The sequence below is a fragment of the Rhinolophus ferrumequinum genome, chromosome 6 (assembly GCF_004115265.2).
Source record: "Rhinolophus ferrumequinum isolate MPI-CBG mRhiFer1 chromosome 6, mRhiFer1_v1.p, whole genome shotgun sequence".
In the NCBI taxonomy this organism is placed as follows: Eukaryota; Metazoa; Chordata; class Mammalia; order Chiroptera; family Rhinolophidae; genus Rhinolophus; species Rhinolophus ferrumequinum.
This window is the reverse complement of record NC_046289.1, coordinates 1,749,764-1,764,780: the sequence shown is the minus strand read 5'-3', so window position 1 is coordinate 1,764,780 and position 15,017 is coordinate 1,749,764. Positions and strand designations below refer to the sequence as shown.

Below are 15,017 nucleotides of genomic sequence, written 5' to 3'. Positions count from 1 at the left end.
CTGTATGCCTAAGATGGAGATAATGGGAAGTTAAGCGTCAGTTACATGAATCAGCTGATCTGTCATGTTCAGGAGCATATGTGCAGTTTGCTATACTAGCACTCAGTAACTCAGAAATAAGCCAGCTGCCCGTTTATGTTAGAAATGTGTGATCTTTTGGGTCAAATAAAGGAAACTACTATAGCATGTAACAGGGATTTCTTATCCAAACAAAACACATAAACTATATTTTGTCTTTCTTTTAGATATTATGGTGGGAATGGGATATTCACAAGAAGAAATCCAAGAATCTCTTAGTAAAATGAAATATGATGAAATCACAGCTACATATTTGTTGCTGGGGAGAAAATCTTCAGAGGTAAGAGTGATCAGAGAAAAAAAACAAAATATCCTCTATGTAAGTTACAAGTTTATGTAAGCTCTTCTCTTAATTTTTATTTTTTTACTATGTGTGACATTTGGCGTATCATTTTTGAGTTTATCTGCAAATGAAAAATTTAGCTCTTCTGAGTGATGAGCTAGCTACTATTTTAATCTCTTTAAGATAACGTCCTTACTAGTGGATATTGTCACAAACTTGTCTTTCGTAAATTAACCTATAGCCTCGAATAGTTTAGAACTGATACGAAGTATCAGGTGAAGTAAATAGAGTGCTTTAAATTATTTGAAAACACCTGGAAAGGAGAGCATAAATACCTATTCCTTTGTGAGTTTTCCCCCCCCGCAGTCGGAAAAGCACTTTGCCTGAACTTCGGGTTGTCATTTTTGTGCATTATGATTCTTCTCTCTAAATGAGCTGTTTGTGAGAGGTTTGTGTGTTACAAGAAGTTTAGTTTCCTAATAAGCCATTTGGGTTCGTGTTGTGGTTTGCTCTGTTTCTCTCATTTTCTCGTAGCTGGATGCTAGTGACTCCAGTTCTAGCAGCAATCTTTCACTTGCTAAGGTTAGGCCAAGCAGTGACCTCAACAACAGCACTGGCCAGTCCCCACACCACAAAGTGCAGAGAAGTGTTTCTTCAAGCCAAAAGCAGAGGCGTTACAGTGACCACGGTAAGTGTGTTCCCTTGGTGACGCCCCACTGCAGGAGGCCTCTCCTCACCTTGCTGGGGGCTCCCGGGCTGCGTTCCCTTTTCGGCCCCTCAGCCGCCTTGTAGGTGCTGGCCTGAAGCTCTCAGGGCTCAGTCTCCTGCATATCCCATGGCCTTAGCTAGGGAAGGCCTTGCGGGCTGGAAAGCTGACCACGCAGCCCTTGGGGACCCCTTCTTCTGGCTTGCTTCTTTGCTGATCCCTTCCTGTTTCTGCTTTGGGCTTCCTTTCTGGAGCCCCACTGTCTAGTAGAACTTTCTGTGGTGCTGAGGATGCTCTAGAGCTGTGCTGTCCAGTACAGTAGCCAGTGGCCACACATCACATGCCTGTGGAGCGCTTGACCTGAGGGAACGAGTTTCAGTTTTGTGAAGTTAAATATACAGTGGTACCTCGGTTTTCGAACGTAATCCATTCCGGAAGACCGTTCGAGTTCTGAAACGTTTGAAAACAGCCGACAGCTAGGCCTCAGGATCCTGTACTCAGTGGAAGCCGCGTGACATGTTCTACTTCCGAGGCATGTTCAAAAACCAAAAACTGAAGCATTTACTTCTGGGTTTACGGCGTTCGTAAACCGAAATGTTCGTCAGTGGAGACGTTTGAAAACTGAAGTACTACTCTATGTAGCTACAGGTGGTCAGTGGCTGCCACATAGCACAGCACAGCCCTGAGGAAGATGTGCCCCAGTTTTTCCTTAATTGGCTTATATTTTTGACCTGTGTCATTCTCAGCCATGTCTAGCTGTTGGTGCATCTAAACACTGACTCTTAAATCGTCACGTGGAAGTGAATCTTTTCTGAGACTTAGGGCCCTAAAGGGGATGCTCACCAAACTAGACAGTCTCCCTCCAAAGCACTCAGTCCCCCGTGTGTGGAAATGCAGAGACTGTGGCATGTGTGTGTTTATTTGCCTATAACTGAGAGTGTTAATGTTGCAGGTATTTCCTTTAATTCTAGAATTCTAGGACTCAGGAACCAAGTCAATGTTGGCTTGGTCCTGACTTCCAAAACTACGTCCTCACATGGCACATCTGTTTACCTCTGGTTCAGTTCATTTCCCTCTCTGGATGTTGGGCCACCTCCATCCTCTCACCTTCTCAGTTGGCAGTTAGAACCGCACAGAGCATTCTAGTGTGAACGGCTTTGATTTTGTACAAAAGTGATGACACTTTGCTTGGCTTCCATTTCTCTTTCTGTGGATGCTGCCTGTCTATATGGTTTGGCTGAAGCAGCACCTTATACCGATACTGTCAGTAAACTGTCTGCATGTCTGCTATTCAAGGGTGTCACTGAGAGCTTAGAACTCGTTCTGGTGCCAGGATCTGTGCTCATGGCATTTGTACACTAGGCATTGATCTGGGTCTCGGTCTCTTCTTTTTGTTCATGTCAGTTGCTAACAAGGAGGGGTTTTCAATGCTTGTGGACTGCAGGGCAATTAGCAAAATGCCTACATATTGCTCTAAACCATCCAGTTTAAAGGGAGTTGTCCTGAATCCTGGAAGAAAGCTGGTAAGGGAGTTTTCTCCTATCTCTAGTGACTGTCTTAGTAAATTAATTCTTCCTTAAGCACATAGGTTCCATCTGGGTTCCCGATGCCTTTTTCTACAGCTCAGAATATTTTAGAGTTAAAAAGAACTTTAGGCATGGTATCATACACGCACCAAAAACCCATTTTATCAATAAGGAAATAGGCCAAGAGAGCTCACAAAGTCTCCTGCCAATATATAGACGTGGGAACACCTGACTCAGAACCCAGGACTCCCTGGGCCCATCCTCTGTCCACTAACTTGCACATTTCCTCTTGGAGTAGTCTTTTTTTTTTTTTAATTTGGGAATATTGGGGAATAGTGTGTTTTTCCAGGACTCATCAGCTCCAAGTCAAGTCGTTTTTTGTGTTTTTTTCCAATCTAGTTGGGGAGGACACAGCTTACTGGCCCATGTGGAAATCTAACTGGCGACCTTGGTGTTATGAGCATTGTGCTCTAACCACTGAGGAAACCAGCCGCCCGGAGTAGTCTTTTTATGATAATCATCATTCTTCCTTCTCGGAGCCTCTAATATTCAAAAGATGTCCATAAAAGAATATTTCTAGAAATTCATGTATATAGGAAGTCACTGACCCAATTCCACGTACTTTTTTATTCTTTATGGGGAAGAAGATAGTGATCCAACAAAGGAACGATTTGATTATGCCTCTGGCACTGTTCCTTTAGGTGTTAAAAATGGGATAGGCTTGACATACTCTGTGTAGTAAATCCACTTGATTCCCAGTGAAAACAGACACGCCTATAGCCAGACCAGCCTGTAGCTCGTCCCGCCACCTCCTCTCACCTCTCCCCTTCGTCCCTCCCTTTAGGTACCAGTGATTGATACATGCCTGCCTCTGTACAGTCACAGCTTAATTTATCTGGGGTTCTTTTTGGGACCTGTGTGTGTGTATATTTTTCTAGCAAGCATGATCTTCATCAGATTTTCAAGGGGTTCTTTGTTTTTTTTAAAAAAAAAAGTAAAGAATGACTGGTTTATTAATAAATGGTACTGGGCAATTTGGTAGTTATCAGAAAAAAATAAACTTGTATTCATTTCTCACATGTTACACAATGGTAGATTCTAACTGGAAGGAAGATGTAAATATAAAAAATAAAACCACAGAAATAGTAAAACAAAACATGAGATAATTTTTATAACTTGGACTTCAAAAGCCCCTTGTAACTATGGCCCCAAACTCTAAAAGCTGTGAAAGAAAAGACTTGACAAATTGACTACATAAAAATCTCATTTCTGTGTGACATATCCACACTGTGGAACAGTGATCAGCAATAAAGGAACAAACTGCGACACGCAACAACGTGGATAGATCTCAATGGAATTATGCTGAGTAGGAAAGAAACCTCAAAAGATTTCACAGAGTTGATTCCATTCATACAGCATTCTTGAACTAACAGAAGTGCACAGACGGAGGACACATTAGTGGTTGCCAAGGTTAGGGGAGGGTTGGGGCTGAAGGGGTGGCTATAGCTATGGAAGGGTGGCCCCACAGGACCCTTGAGATGGAGAAGTCTTGTGTCTTGGCAGGTGGTACTCACCTGGATTCGCACGTGTACCAAAAGTGTGTACAACCAAATACACACAGAGACACACAGTATACAGGGAAAAGTGAGCAGTCAGAATGACCGAGGTCAGAGCGTTGTGTCAGTGTCCATTAAAATGTTAAAATGGCTAAATGAGAGCTTAGTTGTTCTCCTACAATAAATAAAATCAAATCCTTGTGTAATTTTAATTCAGTTCCACATAGATTTACCATTTAGATTTTTGTCTAAGAATTAGCTTTTCTGCATCCCACCCCACCCCACTTTAATAGATCTAAAATATAGTTTCCTGCTGCAGAATAAATGATGAGCATTTGGTATGTTCCTTAAGATTACCACTGGACATCATATATAAAAAGTATACTAATTACCTTGTTAAGTTTACCATTGGACGTAGCATATAATGAATATACTAGTTACCTTAAGTTTACCACTGGACATATATAATCAGTACACTAGTTACTTTGTTAAGTTTACCACTGGACGTCATATATAATGAATACACTAGTTACCTTGTTTGTTTTCACAATTCTTTGAGCCCTGAGTCGCCTGTGCTACTATCAGAGTCTCCAGATGACTTATTGTAGGACATACGTTAATTGTCCACCCAGGATTTCCCCAGATGCACACTTCTCGTGGTGAGGGTGCGACGGGGACCTTCACCCACTGCCTCCTTTCCGCATGCATGAGAAACATGCTTTCCTCTGCGCATACCACCTTTCCCTGTTTACTCAGAATCCTGTTTATCTAGAAGATTGAATGCTTTAAAAAAGATCCATGATAAAACCACTAAAGAAATGACCCGTAAATCTGTTCCAAAAGGGGAAAGTATCTTGTGTACAAAGATGATTCACTCAGATGTACCAGGTGAAGTGGTTCACATGTGATGCGTGTGCATCAAGTTAGTTTGATTAGTTATGTGTGCAGGAACTGTCCCCGAAGAGGTTTCTGAAGGACAGCTGTTGCAGCACACTAATGATCATTCTTACAAACCGCAAGTAGAAAGGGACTAAGAAGTGAAATTTCAAAACTGAATTCATTGCATAGGGAAAACATCATACCCGGATGGGAAACGTCATAGAGGATTTTACTGTCTTACATTTCCCTTAGTTGAAAAGCAATTTTAGGTCATCTTATAAAACATGTTTATTTTCATACAATAAAATGTGAACTGTATTCTGACTTTTAAAAAGGGAACAACTCTATTTCAGCTGGACCGGCTGTTCCTTCAGTTGTGGCGTATCCGAAAAGGAGTCAGACCAGCACTGCAGATGGTGACCTCAAAGAAGATGGAATTCCCTCCCGGAAGTCAAGCGGCAGTGCTGTTGGAGGAAAGGGAATTGCTCCGGCCAGTCCCATGCTTGGGAATGCAAGTAACCCCAACAAGGCGGATATTCCTGAACGCAAGAAGAGCTCTGCTGTTCCAAGTGTAAGTGTTGTTGAACTCCTGGAGTCATAGGGTCAAAACCGTCCTGTGATCTCGTCACCACAGGCCACCATGCAGCCATCAACCTCTGCGTTGAAGGTATTTCTTGTTGATCCCCATGCCACTAGATGAGTGATCAGACCCTTTATGTGAAGGGCCGTTTCTAGTTATTCCACAAACATCTGCCGAGCTTTAGGTTGTGTTAGGGCCTGAGGTCTGTTAGACCTCAGAGTCTAACGGAAAAGAAAACCAAATGATGACAGTGTAGATAGGGACCACACAAACTGGGAGGTCTGACTGCCCCGCGGGCCAGGGATGTACTGTTTGCCCTGCATTTTCTTTCTTAATTTTATTGGGAAGTATTGGGGAACAGTGTGTTTCTCCAGGGCCCATCAGCTCCATTGACCTTCAGTCTAGTTGTGGAGGGCGCAACTCAGCTCCAAGTCCAGTCACCGTTTTCAATCTTAGTTGCAGAGGGCTCAGCCCACCATCCCATGGGAGAATCAAACCTGCAACCCTGTTGTTCAGAGCTCATGCTCTAACCAACTGAGCCACCCAGCTGCCCTGCCCTGCATTTTCAAAGGTTTCTAGTGATAAAGAATTGTGCATCCTTCCCATGTCCCAGGGACTGCGCCGAGTGCTTTTCCACATTCCAGCTAAATTTTAAGGTGAAGAAAATGAAGAAAAGTTAGGTAATTGCCTAAAATTACACTGCTGACCTGAATCCACCTCATAATCCCTACCCTTAAACCCCCCCGTAAGTAAGTAGTATTTGTTCAATTAAGTAGATTCTGTTCAGCTTCAGACACTTTTCCATTAATTAAAGTGTGTTCTATCTGACCTGACATAGTAATTATTATTCCTAGCACATTGATTTTGGAAAGAATTTGCAGAGAAGGAATAATCTTAAGAAATTCTATAGCCTTGCTTTTCCCTACAAAGTTAACAATGACACAGGCCTCTGGACACCCACACCCCATCACCCCTTGAGGGAAGAGCCCAACGGAAAGCTGTTGCCCCTTAGGGAGTCTTCCGTTTGTGCCAGTCTGGGGGTGGGGCTCCTAAAGGGGCCCAGAGCCTTTCTTTGGTCTGCTCCATCCTCTGACCTTGGGCTTTATCAGAGTAAACCCTGTGCTGAAAGGGTTTTTTAATTTTGGCTTCCTAATGCTGTAAAATTGGATTGTCATTCTGTAGCCCTGTTTTAAATTCAGCCGCCAACTTTTGTTGACAGTTTCCAGGGACGGTAAGGACCTTGTTGTCTGCCTTCCTAACTTCCTGTCCCTATCGCTCCCCTCATCACACTGCTCTTTTCAAAATACTTCCTGAGCAATATCTATCAGTCACCCAAACTTGATTATTTGTAAATAAAAAAAGTACTGTTAAAATTTTCTCCCATTAGTCTTTGGCATTTGCCTATACATGGTCTGCTCATGCTGTATTAAAAGTGGCTGCTTTTATCTTTCTTTAAAAATTGTTCTTACTGATAAAATTCCTTAGTTGTGACTTTTGCTCCTTGCTTTTTAATTTTGAAAGTATTAGCTTTCTAAAAATTGATGTGAAACTCACATGACATACGATGAACCATTTTGAAGCGTGGTGTTTGGTGGCGTCTAGTACATCCACAGTGTGCAGCCACCGCCTTTGGTTCCAGAACGCAGTGCCCAGGGAGGGGTCACTCCCCAGCCTCACCCACCACCTGCTTTCTCTCCCAATGGGTCGGCCTCTTCTGGACGGGTCAGATCATTGGACTCCCAGGACGTGCAGCCTTTAGTGACCGGCTTCTTTCACTCACGTCATGTTTTCAGAGTTCGTCCAAATTGTAGCGTGTGCCAGCGCTTCACTCCTTTTTACATGCCACAGTTTTGCTGTTTATCAGTTGATGGACATTTAGATTATCTTTACCTTTTAGTTACTAGGAATAATGATGCTATAAACATGTATGTACAAGTTTCTCTGTGGACTTAGCTTTCATTTCTCTTGGGCATATACCTAGGAATGAAATCGCGGGGTCTGTTTCACTTTTTGAGGTACCACGGAGCTTTTCCACGGCAGCTGCACCATTGACATCCTATCATGTATGAGAGTCCCTATTTCTCCACACCCTTGCCAACACTTACTTTCCGTTTTTTTTGATGGCTCTCCTAGTGGATGTGACATACCTTCGTGACCATGCTGTTGAGCATCTTGCCATGTGCTTGTGCCCATTTGTAGGGCTTCTTTGGAGGACTGCCTATTCAAGTTCAAGTCCTTGGCCCATTTTTCAATAGTTTGTCATTTTGTGGTTGCTTTTTAATTTTGAAAGTATTCCTTTTTAAATAGTGGATCTCTATCTTCCTACTTTAAATAATCCATGAGTTATTACTTTATGGATTATTATTGCCAGTTTTTCAGAGTCACTCTACCACAGCCATTCTTCATTCTGTCTGCCAGGAGAAAGGGGAGAGTTGTCGCCTTCACCCCCCTTTCTGATCTTTTGACCGGTACTGTTATTTCAGTGTAGGTTTATTTAAAGACTGAATGTTCATGTTTAGGTGAGTTTTTTTCTCTTTGTACTATATTCGCTACACAGTTTAAGACAAAAATGCTCTTTTTTTCCAATAGAGTAATACAGCATCTGGCGGAATGACTCGGCGGAATACTTACGTTTGCAGTGAAAGAGCTACAGCGGATAGACACTCAGTAATTCCAAACGGCAGAGAGAACAGGTATGAAATTCTAGCTGTTTGCAAGAAAGTTTGTTTTTCCCAAGAGAAATGGAAGCATGTTGTTTACTTCTCAGTTTTTATAATCAAACTTTAAATAATACTGGTAAGTATTCTCTAACTGTAAATTATATTTGAATGTGAGTTTTTAGTGAGGTACTAGTATTCCAAATTCCTCTCACTGTCCAGAGCTTATCCTCCTGGCTGGCTGTATATGATGATTGAAAGGGTCGAATTTAACCAGGGAGCTTTCACAGAGGAGATAACCGTGTATCTTCGAAAATAAGACCGGGTCTTATATTAATTTTTGCTTCAAAAGATGCTTTAGGGCTTACGTTCAGGGGATGTCATCCTGAAAATTCATGCTAGGGCTTATTTTCCGGTTAGGTCTTATTTTCGGGGAAACACTGCAGGTAGTAAGATAATGGTTTCAATGTAGAACAGTGAATAGGGAAGTCGAGATTATTTTGTGCACTTCAGTACCTTGAACAGTGGCTGAAAGGGGGAAGGATGAGGACTGAAGCCTGGAGCCCCACTCCTGGGGAATGGAAATCCCCAGGTGGATGAGCCTTCAGCGGTCAGCAGTTTGCAAAAGGGGCCACGTGGCCGAGTAGTAACAGTCTCCACCTTGAAAGAGGCACGCATTTGTCCCAGAGAAAAGGAACGTGCAACCGTCTTCTGAGTGATTTTAATCTGGTGGAGAGGCAGGCATACATAGGAAAGCATGATTTAAAATACTGACAAAGTAACATGTCGATAAGAAGAGAGTCGTATTTTGCAGACAGCTTTCTTGGGGTTACAAAATAAGAAATAAGTAGAGTTGGAAACATGGGATTAAGTAGGCCCAGAGACCATGGGGTAGAATTAGTTTGTGGGGAGAGAGAAAAGAGAAGTTGGGGTGTTAGAGTAGTTAAATATGTTCTGTATAGAACCCATTCCCCAAGCTGGCATGGATTTTCCTTCTTTCTTTTTGGAAAAGTCACATATAAACAATTCAGAGTGGTGAGATAAAGTCAAAATGAGCAGATAAAGCTCTGGAGTAGAAATCCAGAAAATAAGTTTATATCATCTGTCATTGTCCCCTGATCTCTTCACTTGAGCATTATTTGGTCATGTCACATTGCCATGTCTGGCATCAAAAGTGGTTCTTTTTTTTTTTCCCCCTGAGATTTACTTCTGCAATTGCCTTGTTTTCTGTAGATCTCATTAGTCAAATGCAGTGTTTGATCACTAACTTCTATGATAGACTAAGCAGTCTTTTCTTCTTCATCCTTAAGACAAGACTACAGTATTTATCATTCCTTCTTCCACAGACCACTTAAATTTGAATTGATATGAAGGTAAAAGCTTGTTATGTAAGATTATATTGATAATTCAGTGAAGTTTTAGAAATTTTTACATTTCAGTCTTCTCTTTTTTTATTCCTATGTGTGTGCTTATTTTAACATTGTCTTTTTACTTATGATTAAGGACTGTTACTAACTTGTGTAGCAATTGGACTAGATAGCTTACAAATAATGATAGCTAAATTCCCCCCCCCCCCGCTTTTCTTCCACCTCCTGCTCCCACTCGGTTCAAGCCGTTGTTTCTTAGTCTAGTTGTGTAGGACACAGCTCCCTGGCCCATGCTGGTATTATGAGCCTTGCGCTCTCCCCGGCTCAGGCAGTTGGTCGCCGGCTGCTCACGATGGCCACTGGCCATTCATGGCAGCACATGGTAGCCCATGGCAGCCCACAGCAGCTCACACCGACCTCTGGCTGCTCAAGGCAGCCCAGCTCCAGGGAGAGCTGTTGTTCACAATCTTAGCTGTAGAGGGCGCAGCTCACTGGCCTATGTGGGAATCGAACCGGCGACCTCAGCTTTAGGAGCACAGCGCTCCAACCACCTGAGCCACCGGGCCGGCCCTATTTCTTGATAGTAGTCTATTCTCTGATAAATTTCTTTTATTACTGTTACATTTTCAAATCTATCAAATTTCTTCTAGTTCAAAGTGATGTAATAGATGATATAAGTAGAAGATTTAATTAAACAGATGTTTCCAGTATGTTATGGATTTTAATCTATAGAACTAGAAAAGTGTTGTTTCATGACCCTTCCTCTCTACAAATTCTCCTGAATTGTTGAACTATTCTATCAGATTCCTTTTGAACTTTAGAATGGAGAGTTCTCTAAGGTTTTTTTTAAGAGGCTCTTAAGACCAAGATCTGTGCCCCCCCTTTGTGTTTGTGTGTGTGCACACACTCTTCTAATTCCCTTTTCCCACAGTTATTCAGTTCACTCTGTGGAAATCGTTTTAAGAATTCTGAATCTCTGTGGAGTCATTACCTGTGTGTGTGCTCCCTGGAAATACTTCCTCATTGGGGCTGACCCTTCCTTATCCTGGCCTGGGCCTCATTGCTTCTGTTAGCGTCAGTCATTTAAATGCTTTGCTTTTGAAAGTGTTGGCCTTATTTTTAACCAAACAGCCTCGATGCCAAACCACACAAGATAGGGCCCATAATTTAATAATACCTTTCTATCTTACAAGTGAATTGAAAGTGCATTTCCAATAGCATGGAAAATTATTGGAGGTTTGAATGCCAAACTCTAGTGGTCATATTTTTTACTTTCAGTTAAGGTACTAAATGCGACAACTTTCTCACCCTTCAAATAGGGGCTTGAGTCATAAATTAGGTGCACTGAGCCCTCTTAGTGCACAGATGGCTTCCCAGGCAGATCATTGCTTTTTCCTCTCCCACGTACATATCTTACTGCTTGACTAAAATGCTGGTGAGCTACAGGATGCCTGGATCTGTGCTAACTTCTGAAAGGACGTTCATTTCCATTTTTAGCCTCGACTGTGTTGGACTTTTTCCTTACACGTATGAGTGTTTATACTGACTTTCAACATGAGAATGATCATGGCAAATAAAAACTGTATGAGTGTTCGCTTCGGCAGCACATATACTAAAAACTGTATGAAGTTTTAAACCAAAGGCTTTACATGTGCCTTAAACAAGCTCTTCAGCATTCTGCCCTGAACATGGGGTGATGTTTTAAGGCCTCCCCAAATGTATTTCTCTCACCACAGGCAATATAACTGATTTTAATAGTTTTTCATTTTGAAATTCATTTTATGTATTGATTCTTACTGTGCAATTTTTCTGTTTTATCAGCTTTACTGTGAAATAAAGCTAGTCAGTCATTGGTGTCTGAGGCAGGGGAGGTATAGCCAATTGCTGCTTTGGCACAAGCAGTTTTCTAAGTCAGACTTGTTTTGAAACCAAGCATGCTGAAGTCCAGCGTAGCTTTTGCTGTAATCCTCCTGCTTAATGATTCTGCCTTCTTCAGGTGTCATTCTGTGAAAATGGCCCAATTCCAGCTCTGCCTACGAGTCAGTAGAAGCTGGGCCTGATCAAGTGTAATTACTACCCGCAGTGTGTGGTCCCGTGAAAGTCACGTAGGCCCCTGCGAGTCTGCACTACTTGGCCCTTAGCACTGACACTGCTCCACAAACACCAGTCTTTCTATTGCTGAGGAGCTGTTAGATGTGAGTGGGAGCAGTTGTCTCAGTTGACACCAACTGGACCTGGCCTTTCAGCTTAGCAGTGTCGCGAACCAACCCCTGTAAGTTGGACATGCTGTCCTGCTTTTTTCATATGTTTTTAGATATCTATAGGAGACTTGAAAATGTATTCATTGGAGGACCCCCAAAGGAGTAGTGTGATGTCAGTCATTATAACAAAGCACAACAGAACTTTTTTCAAACAAGTTTTAGGTGTTTGATATCACAGGTAAATTCCTAAAATTGTAAAGTGGCCGTTACTTTCCCCATCTATCCACTTGTTTTGCATCAAGGCTTGATCAGTCACCACATGGATATTTCAGATTATATTTTTAATTCTACTTCTGCCCAATCACTGATGTAGTTTGAGTCAGCAACCAAAACATTTCATACCAGAATATTCTGATCTGGGATAGATGTCATATCAAACAAATTGAAAATACCTGTCCATTAGTAACCATAATGAAATAGAGTTTAAAATTTAAAAAAAAAAAATCAGATATAAATACACATCAGCTAGGAAGAGTGAAAGGAACTTCATGCAACTTGAATTTTAAGAAACACCTTGCTGTTTCTGTTAAGGTTTAAAACATGGTTCTTCCTCGGACCCAGAACTACTAAAAATGTAATGCAGCTGCTCTTTGGGTTCTGTACATTCTTGTGGGCTGGTCTGTGGACTAGAACCATCGTCTTTAATATTTTCGGGGGAAATTTTTGTCCAGCTTTCACAACAACCGGCTCAAGGAACTATCTTAGCAGATGCAGCTGCTGTGACGTTGGGATGGTCTGTTGTCAGTGGGATCAGTGTGAGTTTGACTGTACAAACTGGAAATCAGGCATTTACGGAATTTACTGTTTCCTAAACCAAGGGATGCAGCCTGCTGTGGAAGGCAAAGCACGTCTGTTCTGTTACCTCCCTGGTGGAACTCCGCTGCGGCCTGGATCCAGTTTCTAAAGAACTGATTCGTGTACTTGCCTTTAAGATCAGCATGTCAGAACACTTAGTCATTTCTAATGAAAATACCATTTATACTTCCTTTTTAGAAAGGCCTCTGAGGGGGGTCCGATTAGTGCACAGCATGTGTCCAGACTCTTGCCATGCTTCTGTGCCCTGAGATCTTGCCTCACTGCCCAGCCAGGCAGTGGCGTGCCTTGTGGGCAATGGAATGGGCGTCTTCTTGCTTGTTAGGCCGACTGAAAGCCCTCTCCTTCTCCAGTCGTTGGACCATTTATATTCTCCAGGGAAGAAGCCAAACAACCCTGCCTCCCCGGTCCCCCTTCTTCCCCTGCCTTTCTTAATGCATCTATTGATCCCAGCTCTTCGTTTGGAAAGAGAATGTCAACAGCTGGCGGAGGGGGTAAAGTATGTTGACCCTTGCCCTGCCCTGAACAGATACTAGAGCACGAGAGAGTTGTAGTTATCTGTAGTTATTTGTTAAAAATAAAATAAAATTACATGTAAATGTATGTCTGTATGTATTGGGAACAACCAAGCATTTCTTCAAATAGTTAAATCAGTTAAGACTCTCTGTGTGGCAAGTGACAGATAGAAGCCCAGTCCAAATAAGTTAAAATTAAATGGTACCCATGAATTCCTACAACCGAAAGTCCAGGGAGAGTCGGGTGCAGCTCCTAGTTCTGCTTCCTCTGCGGTAGGTCCCAAGTCCCTGGCTGGGCCCTGCACTGGCACACTTAACATTGTCCCACACTCCGCGCTGCTCAGGCACAGTCCCGGGCTGTTCCCTCCATCCCCTTTGGTCTGGCTCTAAACCTGTCACTGGCCAGGTGGCTGGGAAAGTCTGGGGTAGAGTCGGAGACATGCAGGGCCCAGGAGCCTGCTTCCCCCATCGCAGGATTCAGGTGTTGTTGCCACAAGGAAAGAGTGAGTGCCAAGTGGCCAAAACAGAAAACTGAATCTCCTTTTGTCTTTATAAGGCATTTGCTTTCACTTCTGTGACTGTGGCAGAGCCACTCTGCCAAGTCAGAGGGCAGAATCTTAAAACAAAAATTCAGGGACAAGCACATCTTGCTGAGCAGTTGATTATAAAGATACCCCCTTTCACGCCCCCCAAACCATCAGAATTCCAGCGGTCATTTCATTCTGTTACCTTTTCAGTTAGGAGAGCACTCACTGAGCACCTGCTGTGTCTGAGGCTTTCTGCTGACCCTGGGGATACCTTGATGCGAGTGCAGGTCTTGCTTTCAGGGCGCTGGAACAGGGAAGGGTCACCACGCCCCAGTGGTGTGTGCTGGCCGCTGCGCGCTAAGTACACAGGAGATGGGACTCACTCCTGAGGGACTTCGTGGAGGGGTGGCCTGGGTTGGGTTTTGATGGAAGTAGAAAGATGCCAGCTCTCCAGGCACAGAGAGCTGTGGCTCCTGCAGGAGTTCTTTGACCTGATGTGACCAAGGGACTGCACACCGTCGGAGGGCCAGAGTCGAGTTCTGGGAGGTAACAATAGAGGGTAAAGCCTGGAGAGATGGCAGGGCCCGCTGTGGGCGCCTGAGGACGCGACGTGGTCTTCATCCTAAGATGCAGTGTGCTTTTGAAAGGTCACGAGTGCAAGGTTGGGCTTGTGTTTTCGGAAGCTCGCAGCTGTAGAGAACAGACTGGAAGATGGTGCAGGTGAAGGCCAGAGAGCAGTGCCGACGTGCTGAGGGAGGCGAGGCTGTGCTCTGGGACCCGGGAGGAGGCGTGCAGAGGATGGGCAGAGGATGGGCCGGCTGCTGCAGCGCTAGGAAGCCGACATCAGCAAGAGGGCGTGGTTGCTCTGGAGGAAGAGAGCCCGGTGGTTTCTAGGGCCAGAATACTAAAGCCTGGTTATCCTTAAAGGAAAGAAACTGCCCCTTTGGAATTCCGAGGACACGGTGACCGAGCTGGAATTAAGGAATGGCGAGGTCATGGTGAGACTCCCTAGGTGGTTTCGTCCTGTGGCTGTCTGTGCCGGGTGAAACTGCAGCCACTTCTGTCACTCTCTTTCTCTGTCTCTAAACCGTTAATTAACTTGTTAGTTTTCCCACCTTGAAAAAGGGCTCTGTTGACCCCTTGGGAATTTTGACTGTTGTTCATAAGGAAGTAACTGTCCTTGAGTAGGAAGACTCTTAGCTGTACTTAAACAACATAGGGCACTGTGACAAATACCAGCTAGACACCGGGACATCCTTTACTCGTCCA

General features: G+C 43.4%; 1 protein-coding gene across 15 annotated transcripts in view; it reads left to right on the top strand.

Moving 5' to 3' along the window:
* The window catches only part of MARK3 (microtubule affinity regulating kinase 3), an 81,354-nt gene that overhangs the window by 56,833 nt on the left and 9,504 nt on the right, over positions 1 to 15,017 (top strand). For 6 of the 15 annotated variants that reach the window (XM_033106984.1, XM_033106981.1, XM_033106980.1 and 3 more), the window contains exons 11-14: positions 246 to 358; positions 896 to 1,049; positions 5,382 to 5,599; positions 8,198 to 8,301. In XM_033106984.1, coding sequence (XP_032962875.1) covers positions 246 to 358; positions 896 to 1,049; positions 5,382 to 5,599; positions 8,198 to 8,301 — 589 coding nt within the window. Of the gene's footprint in view, positions 1 to 245; positions 359 to 895; positions 1,050 to 5,363; positions 5,600 to 8,197; positions 8,302 to 15,017 lie in introns of all 15 variants that reach the window. The other 9 variants (XM_033106979.1, XM_033106978.1, XM_033106972.1 and 6 more) reach the window with 3 other exon arrangements.